Raw genomic sequence first — 27,521 nt, 5'->3', positions numbered from 1 at the left:
CTGCCAACACAAGCTGCACTATTTAAACAAGTGAGGAAATGATCGTATATACAACATGCCAGCGAGCACACACACACCAGAGGAAGTCGAGAGGGGTTTTCATGACACAGAGCTGGATGTCAGCGGCTGAAAGGTCGATATTTTCCCTTAACACCCTTCTCAATGACTTAATCGTGTTCCGTTTGCACAGAAAACTTCCCAAGAATAAAAGTCTGGAGGAATCGAGGGGGGATGTTTGGCCTACTGCTGACCTTGTCCGAGGTCCTCTCCACGTAGCAGGGCTCCTGGGGGGCGACCAGCAGGGGAATGAAGCCCGAGAGCAGTCGATCCTCTTCCAGGCTAAGCAGGGCAAGGTCGTCATCTGGGTCCTTGTACAAGGGCACCTCCGACTGATTCACTGTGGTCAGTATGTTACAGAAGTCAGCCAGCGTCGCCCACACATCTACTGAGACCCTGGGAGAACGAGGAGAGACGTGAGCAATGCGGGGCTGGAATGCATTGGGAGTTGCCTGCAATGCTGCAGCGAATACCAGAGAGGTGAGGCGAGGCCAGGCAAGGCACCACTAACCTACCCCACTGGGAGGGCTCCGGCCACAGCTGCGCTGGCACCGAAGCCAGGAGGGCTCACAACCCTCGCCCGCCAGCGCTGACACCGGCCACCCCGACCGCTCCCCTGCACCGGGAGGGCTCCCAGGATCTTGTCCTTCCCACTGCTCTGCCCTCCTCTGCCCGCTCCCGAGCCAGCACATGTGCGGGAAGCAGCTTCCCTGGGCAGTGCCGGCAGGAACCCAGCACGTTCCAGATGGGAGAAATACTGCTTGTTACTCAATGTGAAAGCCTGCAGGGAGGACAGTCTGAACTCCTGCACTGCTATCAGGGCAAAAGATGCACCCCGGGGGCTTCAGCCTGGCTCAGGCAGCTCCAGCCCAGCCCAGGGCACCTTCTTTCCTTCTGCTGCAACCACATGCTGCAGCCACACTCAAAAGCAGAGAGATTTTCTTCAGTTAAACCCCCATCCACAGGGGGTTAAGCCGTGTTTTGCTTCTGGCCACATTTTTAACACTCAAGACTGACCTGCAGAGCTGCCTCCGCAGTGTCTCACCTTTGTGGAGTGGCAGTGATGTGTGGGGAGCCAGGTGTGAACACGAAGCCACCAGCAGCCCTGGACCACTCTCTGCGCATCCCTGTCACTTCCTCATTGCTGAGCACACCCTGAGGAGGGCCCAGCACCCCAGAGGGTCAGCACAGGAAAGCATCAAGCACTGAGGCACTGCAGCTGACTAGGCGGCCTCATACTGCATTTCTACCTCCTGTTTCTACAAGCACTTCACTAGTGCTTTAACTGGGACAAAAGCAAGGAACAGGAGAAACTTGGGCTGATCTTCCTCTGGTGGCAGTAAGGAGGGCTGCTCCTCCACCCCACCTCTTGAGGCACCGAAAAGCGTAGGCAGGCAAACCAACATCACCAGGGGTGCAGCAGTGACCAGCGCAGCCCAAAGCAGCCCAGGGCTGGAGGGAGGCCCCCTGCTCTTTGAACTGCTCCAGGTGGACAGAGTCTGCACTCGGTTATTTACGGGAATCAATGTACCAGGAAAGCACACTGAAATGAAACATCTTGTTTTCAAGAGCGTCCTGGGAGCCAGGCAGAATGAGGAGCCATTAATCAAAGCCCGGCACATAATCAGCACACATGCACCGCAGAGTCGCCCACGTCCCTAAGCCAGCCCCAGCCTGCACGCTGCAGAGGAGAAGAGGTCCTTCAAAACCCTCTGGGTACCCACACCAGGAGCTGGGTTCATTCACAAAGCTCTGTTCGCTTGGCTCAGCCAGGTCTGGCTGTCAGAAATGTTTAAATATGGAAAAAAATAAACAGTTGCAACACGTTTTTCGGAGGGATCTGTCCGAGGCCCTTTGTGATGTAATGGGAAACGCTGCGTTTGTGCTACCAGCTGGAAAATAAACAGAGCTGCGAGGGTTAAAAGGAACTGAACTTTCCACGACCCCTATCTGCAAAAGAAGAAAATAATAAGAGGAATGATCCACTGCCCCACAGCCCTGATAGTTTATCCTCCGGCCCAGGCTGCAGAGACAAGCACCGGATGTGATAGGGCTGCTCTGGGCCACCTCCAAGGCGAGCTCTGCCCATGGGAGATGCACAGGCTTGGGAGGCTCAGCCCTCCCCCAGTGCCCTGCTGGCAACTGGGCTCGGCTGCCTGAGTCCGGTCACATAGCACTGGTGGGGCCCCGCCAGCGCGGGCTGCGATGAGGACTCAGCTTGGATGAAGGAGGTGCAGAAGCTGCAGACATCAGCAGGGGAGAGGAAACGGCGAGAAAGTGCCTGCAACTGCTGGGGAATGAGCGCATGGGGCTAATGGGGACAGGCACCGATGCAAAGGATGCTCCCGAGGGGCTGAGACAGCCAGGTGCACGGGGCTGGAGTGGAGGAGAAGGGAAAGAAACAGATTGCAGAGACCTCCTCTGTATTCCCCAAGAAGCAGAGCTGCAGGCAGGGGGTGGAGATGACCGGTGAGGGTGGGAGGGAGGCAGCAGTAGTATGCTGGGCAGGACTGAGATCCACAGCAGGACAGGGGTGGTAGTGGGGTGAAGGAGCAGCACAGATTAAGTACAATGAACCATCTCTCTCCATGGGAGGGAAAAACACCATGTGAGCAGTCACCAAGCTGACACTGCTAACACCCTCAGAGCCACCATCAAAGCAGTCCCCTCTCCTCTCCCTCCACGGCTGCCGGTCCTCAGCCCCTCCAGCAGCACTGCCAGGCCAAGCAACCCTACACTAGCCCCTGAGCGTGAGAGCAATCCCTGTCACTTTACCCCCCTCATCCCCAGCTCCCTACAGCTTCACTGTGCCTTGCCTAAATCTGTCATTTGTACTGGACATGTCACGTTACTACCTTGGACTTCCTTCAGCCAGATCACGGACTGGTGGCTGCCTCGATAGCAGGGTTGCTGCAAAGCAACCCTAAGCAGCTCTGCAGCAGTGCCTGGCAGCTGGGCAAACACCCTCTCACATGCAGAAGCCTGCAGAGCCTTCAAAAAACCAACAAAGAAGGTGGTCTTGGTGTTTCTGCTGTGGTTTTCTCCTGCAGCACAGGGAGAGCACTGCAGAGAGTGTCTGACAATTTTCTGACTTCCCTTTGGGTGCTGCTCCTCTGCAGCACATCTCCAAGCACTGGCACCACCAAGATCATTTACCAGCTGCTACTAACCAGCAAAGCCAGCAAGTGCTAACAGCTCATGCCAAAACCATATGGCCTCATGGATCTCCTGCTGGGATGGGCACTAGCCCTAGAAGGCTGCAAAACACCTGGGAGCCCTTTCAGGCTCTCTTCTCACTGCTTCTTCCCAGGACCACACCACGGTCACATCCAGGTGTTTCTGGCTTATATCACCCAACAGCACCGCAGTGCTAGAGCCTCTCTGGAAAGCCATGGCAGGCCCAGGTGCCTGGACACACTGCATATGCACAGTGCCACGGCTTCAGCATCCCTCTGCGGAGGGAGGCCCTGAGTTACTGACACTGAGCCCAGGCTCACAGCTCCCAGGTACAGGGATGAGGCTCCCAGAGCTTTTAAGCAAGGAAGCAAGCAGGGGGTGAGCTCGAGGTCTTTCCTCAGAACGGGGGTTCATTCACTTCCCCACAGACACATTTACATTTGCTTATTCCACTAGGACAGGAAAAAAAAATACGAGTTAATTTCTTTTTTATTGCCTCAGGATTCCAGGTTTAATGTAGCTGTCAGTGTGAGCGCAGCCCAGCTGCAGGCCGACAGGACGCAGCCCGGCCGGGACAGCGCCGCGCCCGCACGCAGCCGGCTGGGGACAGGGATGGCTCCTGGCAAACATACATGGATGGATGGATGGATGGATGGATGCCCACGGTGGGCACTTGTAACCACAAGGCAAAAAGCACCACGCTGGAGCGTGAGGAAAGCAGAAGGTGCCAGGGCAAGCCTGGCGCTCACCAACTCCCCGCCGGCCACCGCGCTCTGGCGTGGGCCACCATCTTCACCGGGGGCGCGGGCTGCCTGGTGATTAATATCAAGCACAATGACCCCATGTTACAAGCCTGCGGGGGCCTGTGGAGGTGGCCATTTCCTGTGTAATACCAGCTTGTTTAAACACTAACAGTCAAACTCCACAGCTGCAGAACAAACCCGGAAAGCGCGGCACAGAAGAAGCCCTGCATTGTGTTCCCTGGCCGCCGAGAGCTGAGCGGTCCTGCAGATGCCAAACACCTCAGGCTTGAGTGCTCCTGGGGCTAGGCAATGGGTACCCACCAGCTCCCTGTGCCCACCCCAGCTCCTGCCGTGCTGCACTACACCCTCTGCATCCCCTTCCTGGGTTTCCTCTCTCCCAGCTGCCAAACTCAGCAGCTCCTCAGCAAGGAACAAAAGGGGTTGGTGGTGGGAGCTCTTCCCAAAATGTGTTCACCAACCTTGCCCTGGACTCAGACACAGCTGCCCAGAGTGGGGATGAGGTGGTCGTGGTCCCTTTGCCCCCAGTCACCAGTGATTCCACTCACCCTGCATTCAGTACCTTTGGCCAACTGGGCATCCATAAATCCATCCCTCTCCTGAGAAACCTGCCTTCAGAGTTAGAAGGATGCTTTCCTCCCTGGGAGAGGTACAGTCTCTGCTTCACCACAGCCCTCTTTTCCACAGAGCCTTCTGGCTTCTGCTTCACTTGACTTTACCTTCATTCTCAGCCAGGTTTACACTACTGAGACAACTCTGAATCCTCACTTTGATGTCTCGATAGGGAAGCTTTGGTGGCCAGAATTACTAACTAAGACTGAGATCTGCAAAAGGGATTTTCCATTTAGTCTTCAGCAAACTCCAGCAAGATCTTGGCACCCCCATCCAAGACTCTGTCCATCTCTCCCAGTGGGAGCTGCCATCTCAGTGACACTTCTCCACAAGAGCGATGTGATGAGAGCGATCTGGCAGATCTCTCTGGGAAGGTAAGCTCCAGAATGTGCTCAGAGCTTTTGGATTTAATTTAATACTTGGTTTAAATTAACCATTTTTAAATGCTTGCAGACAGTCTCCACAAACTGAGAGAGGCCCTTTGCTCAAGCATGGAAGGAGCAGAGATTCACCAGGGTCAGCCCGGTGGCAGTTTGTCTGCCTAGCCAGTGGCTTCCCCATTGATTCTTGTGCTTTGTTTAGCAACAAATTCATTGCAGTAACAAAGTAGAGCAAGAAGAAGCTTTGCTCTCCTGTGCTCAGCCCTCTTACCCATCTGAGCTCTTCAGCCATATGGCCTAAAAGAAGATGGCATCACTTGAATGACAGCAGCCTTCCTGGAGGTCTGCCTTTCACCTCCTCTGCTGTTAATATCTCTGCCTTAGGAGATCCATCCAGGTCTCCTCTCCCCAGGACTCCCTTCTTTTACTCCCCCAGACTCTGCAAATTACTCCCAGGGACAGACAGCTGCCATGAAAGACACTGCTCCAGCCCTGTTGCAAGGCAACGTCACTGCTTTAATTGACCAACTGCTTAGAGCTCAATGTAACATTCATGAAACATGCAGAATGAAATTAATTTTAAGATGCAGCAGTGACTGCTGGTGCTGCTGAAGACCTGGGAACACTGGCCCAGACACACAATCTCCAAGCCACAGGGCACTGTGGATCTGAAGCAGAGATGTCCCCAGTGAGGTTTAGCTCCTGTCCTGGAAGCATCCAAAAAAAGAGCCACAGAAAGCTCACCAAGCCCCTCTCCCAAACAGGCAGAGATGAAGGACTCCTCCACCTCTCAGGTACAGCAGTCCCAAGAGAGGAATCTATGCAGCCTGTCACCTCTCTATGGCCTTTTGGCCTGCAAACATGCCCCAGTGTGTCCCCTAAGCCCTGGTGATGGTGCAGGTGTGGCTCAGAGCTGGATGCGTGCACTAGACCAAGAAGACTGATTCTGAGGAAAGGGATAGCTTCTCATTCAGGTAGAATTGAGGACCACTGAAACCCCAGCTTGGCAGAGGATCTCTGCCAGGACCTGGAGTTCACTCCCAACCCCCCATCAAGAAAAGAGCCCTGAAGACACGGCCTCCTGTGCCTGCCATCCCACTCCACAGAGCCCACTCCTGCACAGCTCGCAGCTGCAGGCTGGGTTTCGGCAGCGCTCACCCCTCACACCTTTCCCTCCTCCTCTGTCCAAGGGGAAAGCAGAGAGCTGAGGAATTTGGTGTGGGCCTTTTTTTCTTTTCCCCCTCTTTTTTTTTTTATTGTAAGGACTCAAATCCAGCAGTGTGATAAATGCATCCGAGCTACAATTAGGAAGATATATAGCATCAGAACGCGAAGGTCTGGGCAGCGTGGTGAAACGCGGGCTCTCCAGAGCCCCAGCTATGTTTCCCATTATGTAACCCTGGTCATGGGCAGACAGCCAGACTCCAAATGAAAAAGAGACTCTGGCTTGGCACCGTTTCTATTTTCCTATCCTCATTCGGGGTCAGCGCAGTGTCATACAGCTGCAGAGAAAGCTCTGGGGATTAAACCTGGGAAAGACTCCAAGACCAGGACCCGGGTTCAAGTACCAGCTGAAAGCAATAAACCAACTGCCACAGCTGGGCTGAGTTTAGACGTTCTCAAAGTCCCCCAGCTCTCTGCCTTGCTAAGAACGAGTGATCATGAACATGGCGAACGCAGCGTGAGCAGAGGCCTTGGGCTGTAGAGCCCTGGCCCTAGGCTCTGGCAGAGTCTTGACAAGCTGCCCTGCTGGCCCTGAGCCCAGGCCGTCATTCTGGCAGCAGCACTGGCCCTGGACAAGCTGCACTTTGATGCAAGCTCTGGGCCAGGCCCAGTGGGCTGCCAGGTGGGTATGGGGCCTGGCTTTTCTAGAAGCTTTAGCACATTCATGGCATCCTTGCAGGGTGCTTCAGTGCTTTTTTACTGTTCCTCTTCTGTGCCCATGCCATCATGAGGGACAATTAAACTGATGGTTCCAGAGCACCGGGAGAGGGATTCATTGTGTTCAACCAACTTCTCCAATGGCACTGCCAGGGACCTTGCAGCATGTCCCACTGCTGTGAGGCAGTGCACGTCTGAAATGGCACAGGCCTCTCACTCAGTTCTGCAACTTGGCATCTGCACTTGCTCCTTGCAAGCTCTCCCTGCTCCTGAGCTTACCCTGCCCATAAACCTTGGCTTACTCCAGCACGCCTGCTGCTCTGACCCATGTTTTACTTCTAAACTTCTTTGAAGCTGCTCCTATCTAAACCCCAGCACTTGGTGACTCTACCTGGTTACCGAGCGGCACCCAGCCAGGCAGCAGGCTTGTGTCAATAGAAAGCTGAAACAGTAACCCAGGGCTCCCTTTTCCTTTCCCACCTCTACGGAAAATGTTGGAAGTTCCAGGTCATGCCCAAGATTGGCGCTGCTTCCCTGTTCCTCATCACTACCCACACCTCCAGAGAAGCTCAGCTGCTGCTGTTGCAGTCTCAGACCACCAACACCTGGCCATGTAATGCTGAGTCAAGAGAAGAGGACTAATCCCGTCTCCCTGCCATGGGTAAGACAGATGCTTCTGGTGAGCCAAAGAGCAGGAGAAGCTGGAAGCCAGCATGAGGAAGGCAAGGATGGGACACAAGGGGCTGCTCAGCCACACTCCATGGGGACAGCAAGGTGGGGAAGCGCTTGGGCCTCTACCACAAGATGAAGACCCTCGTTTCTCCACTGAGTAGGCCAGGATCTCGTGTAGTAGAGCCCCACAGCCCATGCCCACCACTCCCCAAATATCCACACCGTCACCACCACCTTCTGCCTCAGCAGGGGACAAGCCAGAGCCCGCACCTGCTGCTCCAGGGGACACAGAGCCATGCCCTGCAGGAGAGCCAGGCAGCCTGTCCCGGGGCCGGCGCCGAGCGCTGGCTGCGTGAACCCCATCAGAAATTCCATCTCGAGGCTGCCTGTGGCCAAGGGCTCGGCAGCTCCCTGCGCAGGCAGCGCGAGGGGAAGGGGGGATTGGTGCAACGCGCTCTCACGTGACGGATCCCAGTTGGAGTTCCTGCCCAAAGATGGGCAGCAGTTCACATGAGCAGGCAGCGGTCCCACACCGAGCAGCCGACAAACAGAAAACAGACTCCATCTCCACAAAATGAGGCCCAGAACTTCCTGTGTGAGATTTCCATTTCCTCAGCCAAATGAAAAAGAACTGGAGTAAGAGGCAATAAACTAGGAGAGCAGGACTGGACCTGACGCACGGAGCGGGGACCCATTAATGGTTAAGCCACTTTGCTGGATTACTCCTAATGCACCTTCCCATCACCCCGGGTTCTGGCTCCTTTGGATTAACAATAAGACGTGATTTCAGGCTCTGGATCCGGAGTACCGGAGGCAGATGGAAAATCCTGCGGGAAAGCAGCTTCGGAGCATGCTCAGAAGCTGTTTCGCATACTCCATACTTGGCCTCTCCGCTTGGATTTCTGTCCAAAAATATGCAAATTGCCTAGTCCGCAGTACAGACTAACGGGCTGGAATCAGCCAGCTCAGGAGATTAACCCTTGTGTGCGTTGCAGGGGTAGACACAAGCTGTTTCTGAAGCATAAGGTGACTTTTAGAGCTCCAGGAACATGCAAGTTGCTCCAGCCTAGCCCAGCCTGACCAGGATTGCCTTGATTCAGTCATAAAATAGGCAACAAAATGCTGATGCTGGAAGTGGATTTCCCTCTCGCAGAGAGGAAGGCCCTGCCTGTTTGAGCTGGCTGGGTCAGCACAGCACGTAAAGGAGACGTAGCCCAACAAAAGCAGACACACAGCCTCAGCAGAAGGCAAAAATCCAGCTCATGGGCCATCTCCTAGCACATGGAAGCAAAAGGCATCAGCCAAGCTTCGTCAAAGACACTTCAGCCCCACCCAAGCATCACTGAAGCAGTCACTAGGTCACTAAGGGTGACAAGCCCCCCATGAACATCCCCTGCAGTGAGCCTCTCCAGGGTGCTCAGGGCAGAGTGCCACAGCCAGGAGTAAGCATGAGAAAGGTGACAAAAGGAGCTCAGGGAAGCAGTGGACACCAGAAGACAGACTAGAGGATGAACGTACTGTTTGGGGAGCTCGAGAGAGGTCGGAGGAGGATTCCAGGTGTCCGGGTGGCCAAGCATCCAGTCCGACCAGACCTTCAGGCTAGGGAGCAGCTCCTTCAGGTCCTGGGGCAAGGCAGAGACCTTGATCTCGTCCTCATCATCCTCCTGCTCCACCTCTCGTGACTGAGCTGCAAAAACAAGATGTGAGAGCTAGGAAGCTCACCACAGCCAGTAGCCAGGCTCAGGCAGGGACTGGGAATGGACGACACAGATCCCAACATCCCAGCCTTGGACACACAAAGAACAGCCACAACCCACACCAAACACAAAGACAAATCTGTTCTCCCTACACACACTGGGTGGGAGGGCAAGCCAGGATGTTTGTGATGCCTTTTAGTGAGGGCAGTGGGGTGCCACTGCACCATTCATACAGATGGGATTCAGAGGTCCCAGTTCTTGGAGAAAGTATGCCCTGAGTCCGTCCCTTTCTTCCAAACATTTTTGCATGCACACATCAAGGACTTTCCTGCCAGGTGATCCAGCCATGACCTGGGCAGAGCTTGGGATGCTGGGCGAGAATCCAAAGGGCTCCAGCAGAGGGGAAGAGGTGGACAAAATATCAGGGAACAAGGGCCTGAACCACATCATGCTGCCTCCTGGGCAGTTGTGTGGATCCTGTTGGTAAACCCCTTACCTTGCAGGCACTCCCTCAGCAGGCTGGTGCACCTCCTGACCAGGAGAGCAAACATGGAGAGCCCCAGGGCTGTGGCCTGTTCCTGGATGACAGAGCGGCAGTCTTCAGAGATGCACTCTAGAAGAAAGAGATTTGGTTCAGCAGGGAGCAGGTCAGATGCTCCCTCTTGCTCCGCCTTTGCAGCCTCCCTTTCTGCATCCTGCATGGGGCAGGGATTTCTGCAGGGATGGGTAATTCCCCAGCTTGCACCTGTCCTGGACCAAAGTGCTTCATGTAGTGAGGGAAAAAAGGCTGGTGAGTAGCTGCTGTGTAGTGAGAAGAGGCTGCAGTGGCACTGCCCTTGTCGTGCCCACCCCACCTCATCTGCTGAGCCAGCCTACCTCCAGCCGGCACTTGAGACTCCCAGCACAGAAGCTGCTGGTTGGAGCTGGTGCCCTCCCCTGAAGGAGGGGGGTTATGTTTAAGTGTTAAAAGGGTAATTAGCTGCATGTTTGATCTTTGTCCCTGCTGGAGTTTTAACCTCAGCAGCAGAGGAGGGGGCTCCTCCCATTAGTTCACCAGTCACACAACAGCTTGTCAAGAGAACTTAATTGAAGCTGTTACTCAAGTGGATGCCACACGACCACAGCTCTTCCAAAGAGAGCTGGCTGGGAGTGAGAGCAAATCCCCCCAGCACATCTACACCCAGCCAGAACCACTTCTGAGGCTGCTGAGAGCAGCGGGGAGCTAGCTTGAGGGAACTGCCTGGAGCTGGGCGTGGGTTACACTGAGTGAGGCTGAGAGCAGTGTGGGACATGCCAGGCTGCCCATGCTCAGGCAGGAACCAGGGCTTTAAGCCTTACGGGCAGCCTCGGCCCAAATCCCCTTTGCCCCCTAGTTCATGTCCTCTCTTGAGACATTGGGGAGAGCAGCAGGCTGAGGGCTTGCCCCGAGGGAAGCAGGGATGCAGTGCGAAGAGGAGTGGAGGGATGCACCCACACGGCTTGGGGGTCTCCTACCAGCCCATGAAGGCTGCTCTGCAGCAGCACCTTGCAGGCTTGCACATAGCAGCGCCTGATGCATGACCAGGGCTTCCAGCCCTCAGACAGGCAGCCACCATAAGGAAAGCTGCTGTGACACTGGCTCCAGACCAGTGCCAGAGTGAGCCAAGCCCAGCACCAGGATGGGGAGAGTGGGATTCTGTAGAGCCCCAGCTCCCAGGCACCTCTACCGCAGACACATACAAGGAGAAAGTGTTGGAAGCTGAGCTCCCCTGATGTGGCAGACCAAGGATTTTGAGCAAAGGGTAAGAGGATTAGAGTAAGACATTGAGACCCTAGTGAGACCCAGGGCTAGCAAAACACCTGAGGTGCAGAGAAAAAACATTGGTTTTGTTTTTTAAGAGCAAATTGTTTCAGAGCCATGAGGTGGGAAGGTTAAAAACAGAAAAAGACTAAAAAGTATTTAGAAAATACAGGGGGGAAAGGGAGGCTTGACTTGGCCAGCTCTTACAGTTCAGCAATGAATTCAGCACCCAGTGAGGAAAGCACTGAGGGTACCCCAGGGTGGCACCAGAGGTGCCTGGCAGCCAAACCAGGGTGCTCTGCTCCCAGAGCTGGCCCTCAGCCAATGCCGCAGAGCCATGGCAGAAAAGTGCTGTACTGCAGGGGCTGTCAGCTTTTGGAGGAAACATAAAACTAAAGATGTGACCACTCTGGGACAGTAAATCTCTTTCATGAAGCCTTTCCCACAATTAAGAGTGTTAGCCCTTGTGCTCTGGCCACAGGCCAGTTCAAGAAATTACAGTCGTCTTCCCCGCGCTCCCTCCGCCCGCAAGAGTGAGCTGCTGGACTCTCTTCACTTCTTGTCTTAAATGGGCACACCATGAGCCCACAGCCATCATGCTTGCTGCACCTGAGTCTGGTGAGTCTTTGGGGTGAGTGAAAAGCTCTGGGCATTTCTCTAAGCACCCCCATCCTGTGAATGGGCAGCACCCGTGGGACTTGGGGCACTGCGCTGAAGCCTGACTCGCAGTCAGCTCCCAAACTGGTCTGGTACAAAAGCCAAGTCCTCTCCCTCCAAAACTGGCAAAGCTTAAATAAAAGCTTTTGTGATGCTGAGGGTGACAAGGACTGCAGAGCCTCGATGTATGTCAGACACTGACTCCAAGTGCTGGAGCAATGCTCTGTGGTGGCCATGGCCAGGCTCGGTACCAGGATCTCAGCCCTTCCCACCGCCACCAGCAGCTCCTTGTTACAGGCTACAAGTTCCCCATATAACACTGAACAACCAGTTGAGTGTCTTGCATGTGAGCTGTTGCAGGGACAGCCACCTGCACCTTGCTCACTCAAGCCAAGTACTACAGCCAGAGCTCCACCAAGCATCTCTTACTCTTACAGACATGAGCCCAGTGCCCACCAGCCCATGCTCAGCTTACATGAAGCCACAGCGCTTCGACGTATGCAGTGATGCCCAGCTGTGGCACAGCCTGCAAAGCTCCCCCTGTGCAGGTGAGAGGAGCAGCACACCCACATCAAGGGTGGTTTCCCTGGGGTTCCAGCTCAGCTACAGTGGGTGCTGTCATCTCATCATTAAATTAGACGAAACTCCTCTGGTCCTGAAAGTTCATTCCCCGGCCAAGCCTGTCAGCCTCATTTCAAGGAGGCTCCCAACAACGTTGCAGGGAAGGACAAGAGTCCAGGTGGGTGCCTGTTCAAGATCCCTGAACATACCCCAGCACTCCAGCTCCCAGCACTGTCAGCAAAGGCTCTTAAGAGCTTAATTGCAGGACAAAAGAGGAAAATGCCATAAATCAGGAAAAACGTTGTGCCTTTTCACCACTTTCCTCAGGAGGCAGGGAGCCTCAGCTTTCACTGAGCTGGGAGCTCAGAGCCCGTGGTGATGACTGCATGACATGGAGGCTGTGACCTGGCAGACCCCAGGCTACCCCTGGTTGCCCATGCCAGCAAGGTGAGGATACAATCAAAGGGCAAAGCCCTTGTGAAATGGAGGTGATTAAAACTTGTGGAGTGCTTTGAGTGATGAGCAGTAAGGAAACTAGCTCCCCACACCCACAGCAAGGTCTTGTACCCACAGCACAAAGCATCTGAGCCTACCCTGGCACTATGAGAAAAATGCTCTGAAGAAAACATTCAGAAAGGGGGGGTTGGAACAAGAAATCTGCTCTGGAGCCCACAGGGTGTCATTACCTCTAAGCTGAGCACTGGTTTGTGCTGCTGCTAACACACAATGCATTAAGACACTAACTTCATGGAAAGATGCTCTTGGAGGACACTTAGGTGATTTCCTATCCCTGCAGCTGAGCAGCACTACTATAACCTGGGGGCACCAGCTGCCACTGACCAACAAGAGCAGGCAGAGAGATCCTGACTGCCTAGGTCAGGACAAATCCTGTAACTCCCAGATCTGTTTCCCCCAGGTGCAGGAGAAGCAGAACTACAGCATCAGAACTTGGTGCCAGAGACATTTTCCGGTGGCATCGATAGATCCCATCAGCTAAAGCCACCACAAACACACACTCCACTTCCTCCCCTGCAATCCCAGATCAGGCTGCAACCAGATAACCTCCTGCACCCACGCCCAGCCACACCACACAGCCAAGGCAGGGTGAGAAGGTGGTCAGGCAGACTACAGACAGAAATAACATACAAAAGAAGCTGCCACAAGGTCATAGGCCATGAGGTGGTCAGAGATGTGACTCTATCCCACCAGCAGCCACAGCAGGGACACTCCACAGGAAATTATCCAGCACAAGACCAGGTTGTGTACCAACAACCACAGCATATTCCTCCTTCACCTTCTCCCACTGCAACCAGGCAAACGTCCCTGTTAATGCTGCCATCAGTTACACAGCCCCTGTCACCACGTCACCTCTCAGCTCTTGCCTGCACAGCCACCCTGTGAAGCAGCTCACAAGGGTTAGAAATGTCACCTTTCAGCTGTGCCATAACCATCAAAGGTGCTGCATGGGGTGGTGAGCTGGCACCACTACCCAAATAACTGTTTGCTAAACCACAGCCCAAGGTCAGGACCTCAGGACTCGCAGCATCTGCAGCCAAGACCGACGCAGGGTAACCTCATACCCTGCTTGCATGCTGCACCACCACCTGCTGCACTGACACAAGGCCTATGGAGTCATGCTGCAGACACAGCAGAAAGCTTGGCCAGCCTAAAAAACCACTCTCTGGGAGTTTCTCAAGCTGGATGTTTCTTGGTTATTTGTAGCCCTGCATTAGCTATGCCAGCAAAACTCCGAGGTATGTGCAGCGCTGCACAGGGCTAGAATGGAGCAGGCAGAGTATTTTAAAGTGGGAATGTCATCAAATCTTCTGCAGTTTGAATCCACCACCCTGGATAATTTGCATTGCCCCACACTTCATAGTCTGAATTTGCCGCAAAGATCTGTCTTTCTGCACTTGAAACGTGAGAGCCCTGCAGCCCTCTGTGAACCCACCACAGAGCTGAGGGCTGGACAGGCCAGTGGGAGATGAGTTCTGATGGACTTTTTGCAGGCAGGTTTTTGAGTGCTGTGTTATTAAGCCTGCTTGACACCAGCCCCCCATAAGACCCTTTTTCCAGTTGGCTCAGCCTTCAACTGTTGGAGTTTCCATATTGGGTGCCTGTTTCAGCCCAAATTCTTCCAGAAGTCTTTAGCCAAAACAGTTTGGCTACTTGTGAGAATGAGGCTAGGGAACAAGATAGTGGCTTACCCTTGTCAGAAAAAACACTTACAACCTTTTCCTTGAGCTAATCTAGCAACTGCAAATCCTGGAAAGGGGATCTGTGATTTTGCTGCAGAATAATCTTTTTAACAGAGAGTTTTCCTGTCCTACTAGAAATCTGTCCACACTTGGCTAAGCTATAAACATCTGAAATACAGAAGTTTTTCCATATTCAACAGGAATTCACTTCAGCAGCTAAAAACTTCTAAGATTTCACCTCCCTGAGCATGCTCCATCTTCCCACCTCCCTTATATCTAACCGCCCTCACACCTAACCTGTGCTACACTCAGCAGAGCAACTGTCCTGCTCCCATCCAGCACACAGGGACCTCTGAAAAAACATCCTTGTGCTAGGCACTGCTGCTTGCTGCGAGCTGGAGATCGGACCCAGACTCCTCCAACTGGCGCCCAGGCTATCTGCTCTGAAGCAGAGCCCAAGAGCGAGAAGAGGGAGAGGGGATGGGATGGAAAAAAACCTGAGAGCTGATGAGCATCAAACTGCAAGAGCAGAGAAAAAGCAACTGGGAAGCAGGGCTGGGAGGTTTTTGTGAAGACCACAAAACTCCTCTGTGCTGCAGAAGAGACCTCCTGTTTCTTCACACAGAGGAAAGAGGGGGTTTCTCTTCAGCTGGGTACTGCACAGGGAGTGCTGTTTTTCTACCAGGAGGCAGTTTCCTTTGCAGAGAGCCTGGGGAGCAGGGCGGGTCGGCCAGCACAGCTGCTGCAGCGCCCTCAGCAAGCACCTACCTGGGCTCTCAGCTGCAGCCACGCAGGGGCTGTGAGCTCTGCTCCGACCCAGCCGGCAGCAGGATCTGACCCGGGCTTTCTGCGGTCATAAATCTACCTGGCTTCGCAGGGGGAAAAAGGGTGCACGGGGAGGGGGCAGGCAGAGAGAGATGGAGAGAAAAAGAACTTTTGTAAGGGGAAGAAATTTGTGTTTCTCTGAGAACATTATATTCATGGAAAACATAAACCAACTGTCGTCAAAGTCGTCTGAGCTCAGGAAATGGAGCGGCCGGGAGAAGGCTGCCATGTGGCCGGATGTTATGTATTTCTAATTAGTGCTATACATCTTTCAGCAGCGAGTGTCCTTTTGCTGGGAAACACAACGCGCTGCCCTTGTTATTGTAACTGTCACAGAGTGCTTAAACAGATAATCTCCAGGAAAAGTGATAAACACATCCCCTCTCCCGCTAGGGTGTGCAGAACGGCGATGCCAAAGCTCTATTAGGGCAACGCGACCAGGCGCAGGAAATGGGAATGGGAAAAGAGCAGGAGATGCAGGGGACGGCCGCCTCCGAGGAGAGGGGTGGCTGGAGGAAGCTCCTCGCCGCTGCTCCAGTGCCATGTGCTGAAGGAAATCCTGCGAGGGACAATCAGGGCAGAGCCAGCACGGGCCATGCGGCCTCGGCCAGGGTTGGGGGGCACTGGTAGGGATGGGGCAGAGAGGCTGGAAGTGAGGGCTCCCAGCTGCTCGACTCCCAGCACGCCCTAGGCAGCGGTGGAAGCGAGCCACGGCAACCCCTGAGCTCACAAGCAAGCAGCAGACATGCTCCTACATCCACCCCAGCTAACAACACAGGCAGCGCTGAATCCTCTGCAGTTAAAACACCAGCCAACAAACGTTAGAGTCTCGAAGGAGAACAGATTCCTTTGATTCAGGCAACTGGACTGCTCTAGCCAAGGGTCAGGAGGCCTCCAGTGAGACAGTTTCCATGCTGGCCTCCCTATCCTAACCCAAGCTGCGGCTCTGGGCCGAGGAGCCTGGAGCAGTGCCGGCAGCAGGTGGCCCCAGCACAGGCAGAGAGAGCAGAAGGGATGTGCTTCGCTCTTGGGAAGCAACAGCCAAACCTACCTTCCCCAGTGACACAGTAAAGGACCTCAGGCAAAGCAATCACACCGACAAAGAAGCCTCCAGACACAGCCCCAAGATGACAAAAGGAGGCAGGGGACACAGGAGGTGGAGAAGAGCAGTGAGGGGCAAGCCGTGCCTAAGGCACCAGGCTGAGGTGTCAGCAGCGTGGGGCACACAACTGATTCACCAGCCAGCTGCTGCCCTGCGGGGAGGATGACAGAGGCGGGTCACCTCCAAGCTGACACCACCTGAAGGCAATTCCCTTGCTCTCTTACTGCTCAGACACAGGAGTGCTTTCCCTGTGAGTCACCCTCCACCAGACTGAAGCATTGGCAAGGCTATGGGGAGCCCACACAGATGGGGCTGTCTGCTGGAAGTGGGTAAGGACAACCACGCTGCTGGGCCACGGTGAAGACCTCACACAACCACCGGGGATGGAAAGCACAAAGTGAGGAGGATGCTCCCTGCTGCAGGGCATTTCCCTGAAACCCCCTCACTGAGGACCTGTGAGTCATGGGCACTCCCAGCTCCTGGGTGGAAACTGGCGAGTCACACACACACTCATCTGCCCCCAGAAAAAGCCTGGGAACCTGGAGGCACTCACTCAGCCCTGGCTAATACCCTGCAAGGAGCATGGGAATTACGGGCAGCTTTCCTGGAAAGATGCTCCCCGACTCTGGATTTGCAGGCAGCAGACACAATGGCAGCTCCAGCTCTCCTGGCCAAGCTAAACATCACCACCTGCAGCACAAAGAGCTGAATCCCTCCTGAACAGATTGCAGAAATAACCTGGATGCTCCCAGTCCACCTCCCCCCTGCTGACCTCTCCCTGTGGAGAGGCAGGGAGGCCCTGGGGTCAGGTAGGAGTCCTGGCCACAGTGCCCAAACATGCAGCAGCTCTGGGGGACTCACTGCACATGTTCCCAAAAAAGCAGCTGGGGCCGCCCAGGAGTCTGCAGCTCCCTCTGCTCCATGCTGAAACCCTGTCTTGTCCGAAGGAGGGAGGGAGGCCTAAGAGGTGAGGAATGCCGGGGGGCCTGGGGAGGATGGAGCAGCTCTCCCTGTGGAAGCCATTAGATATTCAACACTTCATTTGTTTCCAGCCGTTCTGGACTGCAGTGCTGGGCTCTAGGACGAGAGGCTCTTCTCTGACGTAACCAGGAAGCAGCTGCAAAATTAAGGAATCCCTCATGACATCATAAAAAGGGTCGATGGTTTACAGGGGAAGGTATAAAAATTAATGACATATTCCCACCCGAAGCACAAGCCTGCCCACAGGGGAAGCCATGCTCTGCCCAACACAAAGGGGCTGCAGCCCAGGACAGCTCTGTGCTGCCAGCTCCCTCCAGCTGATCTGGGAGCTTGCCTCTGACTCCGACCACTCTGCAGCCTAGGATCCACGTGCAGGGCTGGATCCTTGCACCTGGGGTGCAGTAACCAGCTCAGGACATCCTTCCTGACTCTGACAAACAGTGCTTTAGGCTGAGCAAGGGAATGACTTCAGAGGCACTTTTCTTGTGTACTTGGGACTGGCCAGGAGTCACTGACAAAGAACATCATTGTGAAGTGACTCAGGGAGAGATGGTTATTCATGTCCACAGGGAAAGCAGACACGTGCACAGAGTGCCCTCAACACCCCAATTTCTGCAGCTCTGGAAGAGCTTGTTGGTCCTGCAAGAAGCAGCCAGGGCAGAAGCACACTGTCCCTCCCCAGGCTAGGACAGAAAGAATGACATTAGCCTTGAGGACAATCACAAAGCCATTTCCACTTGAAAAGGGAAAAGGATAGTGGTTTAAAATTAACCGCAGCCTTTTCCAGGAAATATCAGTGGAAAGAAGCAGCCATTTTTAGAAATGTTATTCTCAGAAATTTCCTGAAAAGACCCATCAGTCAAAACACAGATTGAAGCCATTTCCACTTGAACTAAGCAGCCCTTCGGAGCTCTCCCTTCGCGCTTGGGGTGCCTGACCCAGCCGGCTGGGCCGAGATCATGCCCCACACCCCTGGCCCTGGCGAGGCTGCAGGAGTCAATTGTGGAAGTGAAACACCCCAAGGAGTGTCAGCAACGCCCCTGCTGCCCAGGGAGGCACGTACATCCCAGTTCTCACACTCACACCGAGACACACCAGTTGCAGACCATCCCAGCTGGGGCAGAGGCACCTCAGTCTCACCCACACCAGCCAAGCCTGGAGACCTGCCAGAAAACGGCGATTCCTCAGCGCTGCAGCATCAGAGCCGCTCGAGTGGGCGAGCTGATGCTAGGACTCGTGACACAGGCACAGCAAAATCTTCACTGGCCTCAAGGCTCTGCAAGATCCCCAGACTCGCTGGTTCTGCTGCCAACAACTGAAAGCTACATGAATTTGACCTGCCTGGCAGCTAAGAGGCTGGCAAATCCAAACATACTGAATTCTTGGCTAGCTCGTAAGCAAGCGTGTCCCTCCAAGCTGGCAAGCCAGCTCATCAGCATGGATATAGCTCCAGAGCAGCCTGCTGTCTCTTGCTGCAGAGGGAATATTACTACAGGATGCATAAGCCAGGTGGGACCAAAGTGGCTTCAAGAGTGAAAGGGTCCAAAAGTGGGCAGGTACACGTGGAGGGCATCTGGACAGAACAGGGAATGCTGCACTGCAAAAAGAAAAAATCTGGCTGACAGAAACATAAAAAGGCATTCTGGGGACTGCAGTAAGGCAGAGTGATGCAGCCCAATGCAAGAAAATCCCTGACAGCATATCCTCTCTGCCTGCACAGATCTTTCATGCCTTTGCAGGAACCAGCTGCACAGTGAGAGCCCTGAACCTCACCCCAAACTGGCCAGTGAGGAGCGCAGGCTCCTCAGCACATGTGCTGGGGGGAACGCACTGCCAGGGAGGCCAGCTCGGTGCTAGGCAGCAGGCATGGCAAGCTGCTACTAGCATCCCACCCAGGAGCTGCATGCGCCCAACCATAATTGTGTCAGATGTTATTTACAACGGGGGAGGAGGTGTGAACAGGGCTTCCCAAGAGATTTACTCCAGCCTGGAGTGAAGTTTTACCAGGACAATCGCAGCAAATAAAAGGCAGCCTTTTCCACCCCCCCCCACTCCCAGTGCTGGAGGTGGGCATGTCTTTGGCAGCAAATGCAAAGAGACAGCCTGGAACATGCCTCCTCTGGTGTGAACCTTGGTGAGCACTTGGAGCCTGGAGTCAGAGCTAACGAGAGAAAGCGCCTGCAGACAGGCACACTCACAGAAAGCAGCTTTGATGGGGCAGGAACAGCAAAGTGTGGAGCTTCCGTTTCAACACATTCACTTGGTTGCTGCTCTTCTTTTTACAGCTTCCTGAGGGACCAGAGCACCACAGTGACAGTCTGCAAAGCAAACGCCAATACGCAGAGCAAAAGCCACTGCCCTCCCCAGCTCCAGGGAGGCAGTAAATCCCAGAGTCCTTATCGGATGCCTGTAGGCCTGACCCACCTCCTGCTCCAGCTCCTGGCCACATCCAGTGCTGGCTCAGTCCCTCCTGCCTCCTCAGCTCATGCCAGTGGCATCCCAGCACCAGGGCATCCCCCAAGAGGGGCACAGCCCAGCTGCTGTGCCTACAGTGAGGCTTACCTAACACTTTCCGTTATGAGACCTGGGTTTAGTTCCTAACAACTGTGCCAAACTTTAACCATTTAGGCTGCTACCCTTCATGCCAAAAGCTTTCCTCGAGCTAAATTTATTGGGAAAATCTCATCTACAAAGGTTCAGCCATTTGCCAGAATGAGGTTAGGGAAAATATATTGTTCTTCTCAAGTTAAAAATCCTTTGACTGCTTCAGCAAAATCCCTAGCACCTTCACACTCTGGAGCAGGAACCAGAAGTTTGGCAGGAGATGGTGGCAGGGTCTGGGTGTGCCTTCTGCCACCTCTGTTCACCCTTGCTTTGCCACGGTGGGGGCCTATGGAAATCTGGATTAACAGACAGCTCATGTGCCACTGCAAACAAAGCAGCACTTAGTTCATCTGATGGATAGGTGAGGAAAGAAGAAAGCAAGGTGGGTAAGATGGGGGAATCATAGAAATGTTTTGGTTGGAAGATCATCAAATCCAACCTTTAAGCCAGCACTGCCAGGTCACCACTAAACCATGTCACTCAGCACCACATCTACACAGCTTTTCAATCTCTCCAGGGATGGGGACTCCACCACTGTCCTGGGCAGCCTGGGCCAGGTCTTGACAACCCTTTCAGGAAAGAAATTTTCTGTAATGTCCAACTTAAACCTCCCCTGGTGCAACCTGAGGTTGTCCCTCCTGTCCTACTGAAGATTACCTGGGAGAAGAGACCAACCCCCAACTTCAAGTTAACTCTATCACACACATCACAAGGCAATCCTACTGACATATCCCCTTTCCTCCTCTCAAATTACCATTTTCAGTCAGCACAGAAAATTAACAGTCAGTAGCAGAGACCCTCCTGATGTGCTGAAATGTGCATGTATTCAGTAAGGCTAAGGGCTGCAGGATAATAATGTTTTGGGGGTTAAGATAGCTCAGTGCTATGCTGGAGAACCAGATTATCATAGAATTGTCAGGGTTGTAAGGGACCTTGAGAATCATCTAGTTCCAACCCCCCTGCCATGGGCAGGGACACCTCACACTAGATCAGGTTGCTCAGAGCCCCATCCAGGGATGGAGCCTTGGTCATGAACTTCCACAGGGATCCAGAAGTCACCTTAACCACTCAGCACATGTCACTATTTGTGTGTCACCTACTTGTTGGCTGGCCATGGTAACAGAGAGGATGAAATCTGCAGTCACTGGGCAAGTCTGCTTGGGTCAGGACAAAAGGCAGTTCCTGAAGGACAATGTTTTTAGGAGGAATCCACCTCCTGCATTTCAAGGTGAGCAGTCAAAAAACTAGGAAAGCCTTTGATTTTCCTTTAGCTCAGTCCCCCATCTATACACATCGGAAATACCATGCAGAAAGACATCCAAACCCAAGATACTTTAAGACAGAAGCCAGCAAGTTTAAGCTATCAAATTATTTGGAACCTGAGCCTTCCAGCTCTTCCTATGCTCCATGTGGCACCAAGCATGATGATAAGACACTTAATCAGCGACTACTCTGGAAAACTCCCATGTGAATGGAAAGGAATTTTACAAGCAGAAGGACAACAGGAAAATTGAGGCCAGGATCTCTGCCACGTCATCATCTTGTCCATCACAGGAGGCCTTATCTGCATTACCCTGCACCTCAAGCTTGTGGAAATGCTGCTGAGCACAGGCTTTGAGGCTCACTGTTTGGAAACAGCCTCTCGCAACAGTACTGTGAAGATATGGCCTGGTTCACCCACCCGACCTCTCGTGGTGAATGATGGCCATGGTCTCCTCTGGAAATCTGGGAAAATCTGCTCTGAGCTGTGCCATGCAAAGGGAGGCTCTCAGGTGTCAAGTGAGCAATTCCCTGCAGGAAGGGAGAGAGCACAGGCACAAACCCACAGCATGCAGAGAAACCAATGCAGGAAGTTTCACATCCGAGCCCCCCTGTTAGAGAATACAATCTCAGTGCTCCAACAACTTCCATGTAGCCAGAGCAGCCTCAGGTCCCCAGACCCTGGGTAGGCTGCAGGACATGCACACTCACACTGCTTATTGAGCCACCCCGCCAAGGGACTCAGCAAGCAAAGAGCCTGAACCTCCTGCATTCATTAACCAGCGCAAGACAGAACAGCTTCGTGCCAAATTCCTCTTTCCCCCTGTGATCTGTGATAGGATTGGCACGGCCGTGAAGCTCCCACAGCTACCGTTCCCAGCAGGACCATCCACAGGGAAAGGCTGCACTCAAGGGTGGTAGGCTCAGCCCCGGGGTGCCCCAGCACCTCTTTTCCTTCACTGCTGCATCCCCTGCTGGGAGGGAGCAAGGGAGCTGTGGGCTCCCACAGAGCCAGCACCACTGCGTTTCCTGCAGAGATTTGCAAACCTGTTGCAGTTCCAACGTGAGCTTGGGTTTCACTGAGCAGCAGCTCCGAGCCTCAGAGTTACTACACAGCCGAATAAAATATTTTTTCATAAATTTAACGCCAGCATGTCTGTGTTTGGAAACTTTGAAAATCCATGTTGTATGGTTTACTGCACTGGAAAAGGTGCCAACAGAGTTTCAAAGGAAGGGAAGTGTATAACTGTTTCCTTTCAAATGCATTTTCCAATGGGATCCATTGAGGGAAAAGGCTGGAACTAACTAAAACATTATTAAAAACTGTTATGAAAAGAGACAGAGAGATGGAAAAAGATAGACAAAAACCTCCAATACACAGCCGAGAGGGAGGGAGGGAGGCAGGCAGCAAGAAAGGGGATATGGGCAGAAAGACACTTTGGGTGGGGAAAACGGGGCGAGACAGGGAGTTTTAACTGGCAATCACCCTTCGTGGTTTCATATTGTTGCAGATCAATTGATCAGGATCTCAAGTGCTGCTGGCCCGGTGGCACACAGCGAACCACAGAGCTGGCTGCAAGCACAGCGCTTGCGAACTGCTGACCTTCAGTTTTAAAACCAAAAGTATTCTTTGGGAAACAGTTACAGCGGGTTCCAGCCCCAGCTGCCAAGCGAAAAACAAGCACTACTAACCTGAAGTAACAACCCCTCTTCCCCCCCCCCCCCAATCCCTTACACCAAAGCAACAACCAGGACTAGTAACCTGAAGTAACTCCCCGGTCTGAGTCACCCAGCAGTAACCGCTCGTGACATGTGTGCAGGGGCTTGGCTCTTCCTTACTCCCTGAGTGGAGCGGTGAATTCTCCAATCGCTGACACCAGCCGTCGCCGTGAGCGCGCAGGACGCAGGCACCAGCACTCAGACCACTCCTGCTCCAGCACGTTGACCACACTCAAGATACTCTAACAAAGTCTACAAATACCAAAGCGATCGGGTCCGTACAGTGCCGGCACATCCCGGCTCCAAAACTACCACTCCAGCTCGAGGCGCAGCCCTGGGTTTGTTGCCCTGTGAGCAAAGGGGGAACTGAAAGGGGCTGGAAACATACATTGAGTCAAATAACTTCAGTGCCCTGGACACCAGGAGGCTGCCAGGGTCAGGGCATGACCGAGGATGGAGCCAGATCTCTGCTGCTCTGCCAGGCTTCAAAGAGCCAGGCTGGGGGTGGGCAGAGCTCAGCGCACGCCTGCAGAGCTGCAGGCCTGTGGTTCTGCGGGGTGCAGTAACCGTGGGCTGTAGCACACATGTCGAGGGATGAGGGGAAAAAAATAAACAGACAGACAAAAGAATGAGGATGCTCTGCCAATTCCAATTGTGCAGCTTTTATTTTAAATGCTTATCAAGCTGAGAAAGAGCAGAGTTCTTGGAAAACAAGGTTTCCTTTCTTCCCATGCCAGTGTCAAACACCCTCAAGGACGGGTACGGCACAGGCGCTCGCTGCCGGCTGCCTTTGCAGCAGCAGCGGCAGCCACCACCCCATCCCATCTCATCTCACCCGCCTTGGGAAGGGTTTGCAAGTAACAGCCCTGGTGTTTCTGGTGGGGAAAAAAAAATTAAAAAAGAGCTCTGTGATTCCTTTCTTTCTTTATTAATCTCCAATCTGGCTGGGTTCAAATTATGGCCAATTACCCACCAACACTTCTCACTAATAAAATAAATTTTTACGGGCCCTAATTACTGCTTTCGCTGAACTGCTCTACAGGAAGCCGAGAGGCTGCGGCTCTCCAGACGGCAGCAGACAGCAAAGCAAAGGCACCCGCGAGTACAGCAGCGAGTGACTCAGAGGAGAGAAGCCGCCGGAGGGGCGGGCGGACGGGGAACGCTTGCGCCTGGCTGGAGCATGAGACACAGCAGTCCATAAAACGCCGCAAGCCCTGCGCACGGCGCTGCGGGGCCGGCCGTCAGGCCCCCCGTCAGTCGCGGCAGCCGCTACCTGTGACGCAAAGCTGGCCCCCAGGGCCAGAACGATGGCTGCGGCGCTCCGCCGGCTGTCTCCGCAGATACTAAACCGGCAAGCAAACGGTATTTGGAAATGGCTGCATCGATCACGCACGGCAGAGATGCGGCTGCCTCCCCATCATGGGTACTGACCTTCGGACTGGGGGTCACTTCAGGGGATGGAGGGGAGGCGGCTTCTCAGCCCAGCGCCCACCTCCGGTTCTCTCCGTTTCACGTTTAATTGGAGTTAACAAATAGCACAAAGGTAGAAAATTGCCCTAAAACTGTGAGGCATCCAGCCTGCTCCCAGCTACACACATGCCAGCACAGCCTGGCCCCAGAGGGCTCCCCAAGCACAAAAGCAGGCGCCCAGTGGGTGACCGGAGCCTGCAGCCAGGCCCTCCCTGCTGGCAAGCTCACTCCCAACCCCAGCGCGCTGCGCGGCGGCAGGGAAAGCGGAGCCGCTGCTCTGGCCGCTCCCGGCGGCAGGGAACACCCTCCGCGGCAGCAACGCCACGGCAAAACCACCGGCCCGCAGCCTACTGCCGGCACACACGAGCCTGGAGGGCTGGAGCCTTTCGAAGCAGAGCTGCCACGCAGGTATCCAGGCTGAGCTGGGGAAATGCAGCTCTGTGAGATTAATTTTTCTTTCTTTTTTCCCCCCCGCTTTCTTAACCAGGATTACTTTAATTTTCAAGGCCTAATGGAGTCCAGCTGCGATGAGGAGGCAGCGCTGCAGCAGTAAGAAGCCAGCCCCCTTACACATTGGTGCAAACTTGTACAACGTTCAGCACACACACACATGCACACACACAAAGCCCTATAAAAAGGATGCACTGCAGGGGGATATTTTTAGTCCTGACAATACAGCTCTAAAAATATGACTTTGCTAATACATCACTACAGAAATATTCCCAGTGTCCATTCAGGAACGGGTTTAAAACATTTATTTTTGTTTCCCTTTTGCAATGGTCAGAGAGGAGGGAGAAAATAGAAACTCATTGATAAGAGGAAACGAGAGAGACATGAAAAATTGAAAACTACCTAAAAGCTCATGGAGAGGTTTATTTTATTAGTTCTTAATAAATATCTTGCAGATTTCCTCAGGAAATACACCAGATCACATGTAAAATAGTTTGGTACTGATGTCAACTGTGTCAGCATATGAAATCTATTAGGGTGAAGCCACAGCAGGGTGATCAGCGTGCTGAAAAACTGCACGGCACTGAGGCGAGGGGGGGTGGGGGGAATCTCACGGCCCTTCCAAATTCTTCGAGAGGTAAAAAAGTCAGCCAAGACGCAGAGAGAGAGAAAAAAAGATCCCACATCCTGCTTTGCGCTGCCAGCAATGTGAAGTGCCCAGAGATTAATTCTATGTCTGGCCTGGAAATGTGACTTTAAAGCATTGGAGGGAGCGGGGAGGAGGAGGAGAAGAGAGGAACGAGAAGGCCAGGCGAAGCAGGACTGGCACCGTGCCACTGACCCCCCTCTTCCCAAGCCATGTTTCAACGTAGACAGCAGTAAACCCCACCAGACGGCAGCTCCCGGGGCTGCCAGGGCCTCGCACCAGCTGGGGCGCGTCTCCCGCTCCCCGCGCAGATGGGCCCGGGAGCATCACTTCCGCTTCGCCTGCTTTTAAAGGCACACGGGACCATGTGGCAGGCATTTTGCCGCTCCTCGCCACAGCCCCGCGCCCGCCTGGGGCCCCCTGGGTGGGACCAGTCCCACTCCCAGCACCAGGCATGAGGTCTTGGCTCCTCAGGCCCTGCTCTGAAGGGTTTATGCTGTTCCCAACCCGCCTTTGGCAGCCAGCGCCTCCTCCTTTGTGCCATTACCCACTTACGCAAGACTCCCCTGCTCTGCTCCTGGGTCCGGCGGAGAAGCACCAGGAGTTCACAGAGGGAGGGTCAGGGGACCTTCTGGGGTTGTTCAGGCTGGAGAAGGCTCCAGAGAAACCTTATTGCTGCTTTGCAGTACTTAAAAGGGGAGCTATGAGAAAGATGGGGACAGCCTTTTAATCAGGGCCTGTGGCAACAGGACAAGGGATGATGATTTTAAACTGAAAGAGGGAGATTTAGACTAGATTCAAGGAAAAACATTTTTATGTTGAGGGTGGTGAAACACTGACGCAGCCTGCCCAGAAAGGTGGTTGATGGCCCATCCCTGGAAATAGTCCAGGTCAGGTTGGATGGAGCTCTGAGCAACCTGAATTGCTTAAAGATGTCCTTGCTCACTGCAGGGGGTTTGGACTAGATAACCTTCAAAGGTCCCTTCCACCAAACCATTCTCTGACCATATATTGTCAGGAGGGATGGGAAAAGGGGAAATGAAGCCAAAGCTGCCCCAACAGGGCATCTCCCTCTTATCCCATGCTGACATGCTCTTGTCTGCCTCTCATCACATCCCACAGGCTAGAGGACTTGAGAGCACATGCTGGAAACCAGGGACTGACAGATCATTTGTGCCCTTTCTGTGTCACCCATAAGCCAACACTATGGTCACATTAACCACAGCATTGATTGATGTGGCTTGTGACGGCTACAAATGACCCTTCCATTTGAGAAGGGCCACATACCCTCACTGCTACCACCCGCCCAGGTTTAATCTGACCCAGTCCCTACTGGCTGTAAGGTGGACAGAGCATTACATTAGCCAGGATGACTCCTAAAGGTCAGCAAGTCAATCAATTACCACAGGTAGAGCCAGCACCATGCTGCCAAGGACCTGATGCATGAGCACACACAGCCCTGTGCAGACCCTAATCAGGAAAAATGAAAGGCCTCCATACATTAACCTGCATGGGGCCACCCCTGAGCTGCAGATACACTTCAGAGTAGAAACACAGCCTTGGCTGTGCTGCCATTCCTGCGCCCCCAAGGGTACCTGCTTCCAGCTGAAGCCCTCCCAACATGAGGCACTCAATTTACTGAAGGACTACAGCCTGCAAGCAGATGGAGGCAGGATGGAGCTGGCAAGGGACAAGCCCAAATAGCAGCCCCTGAGAAAGAAGCTACCCTCACTATGCTGGCAGGCTGCACCCAAACCTGCGCGGGGCATGGGCACAAGGCAGGCAGCCCTCCCTGCCTAAACCTGGCAGGCTATAAAACAGCCCCACAAGCTCAATCAAGAGTTTTACAACTTCACAAAGCACCATAATTAGCCTAATTATACAATCTTCTCTCAGAGAATTAAACAGAAATACAGTAATTGAGTTGGTGCTGCTTAGAAGCACAAGGAAATCAAAGGCACAACGCACATTAAAGAGTCAGAAACATCTCTTTAAAAGCAAGAGGATTTCCTGTCATGCTGCAAACATCTA

General features: G+C 53.7%; 1 protein-coding gene across 2 annotated transcripts in view; it reads right to left on the bottom strand.

Annotated features, from left to right (window-relative positions):
• The window catches only part of SMG6 (SMG6 nonsense mediated mRNA decay factor), a 117,459-nt gene that overhangs the window by 51,480 nt on the left and 38,458 nt on the right, over window positions 1-27,521 (bottom strand). For both annotated transcript variants that reach the window (XM_054166242.1, XM_054166244.1), the window contains exons 11-13: window positions 9,734-9,850; window positions 9,059-9,227; window positions 252-453 (exon numbers count right to left, since the gene is read on the bottom strand). In XM_054166242.1, the coding sequence (XP_054022217.1) occupies window positions 252-453; window positions 9,059-9,227; window positions 9,734-9,850 (488 nt within the window). The remainder of the gene's footprint in view (window positions 1-251; window positions 454-9,058; window positions 9,228-9,733; window positions 9,851-27,521) is intronic.

The sequence above is a fragment of the Dryobates pubescens genome, chromosome 13 (genome assembly GCF_014839835.1).
Source record: "Dryobates pubescens isolate bDryPub1 chromosome 13, bDryPub1.pri, whole genome shotgun sequence".
Lineage (NCBI taxonomy): Eukaryota > Metazoa > Chordata > Aves > Piciformes > Picidae > Dryobates > Dryobates pubescens.
This window is presented reverse-complemented; position numbering and strand designations above follow the sequence as displayed.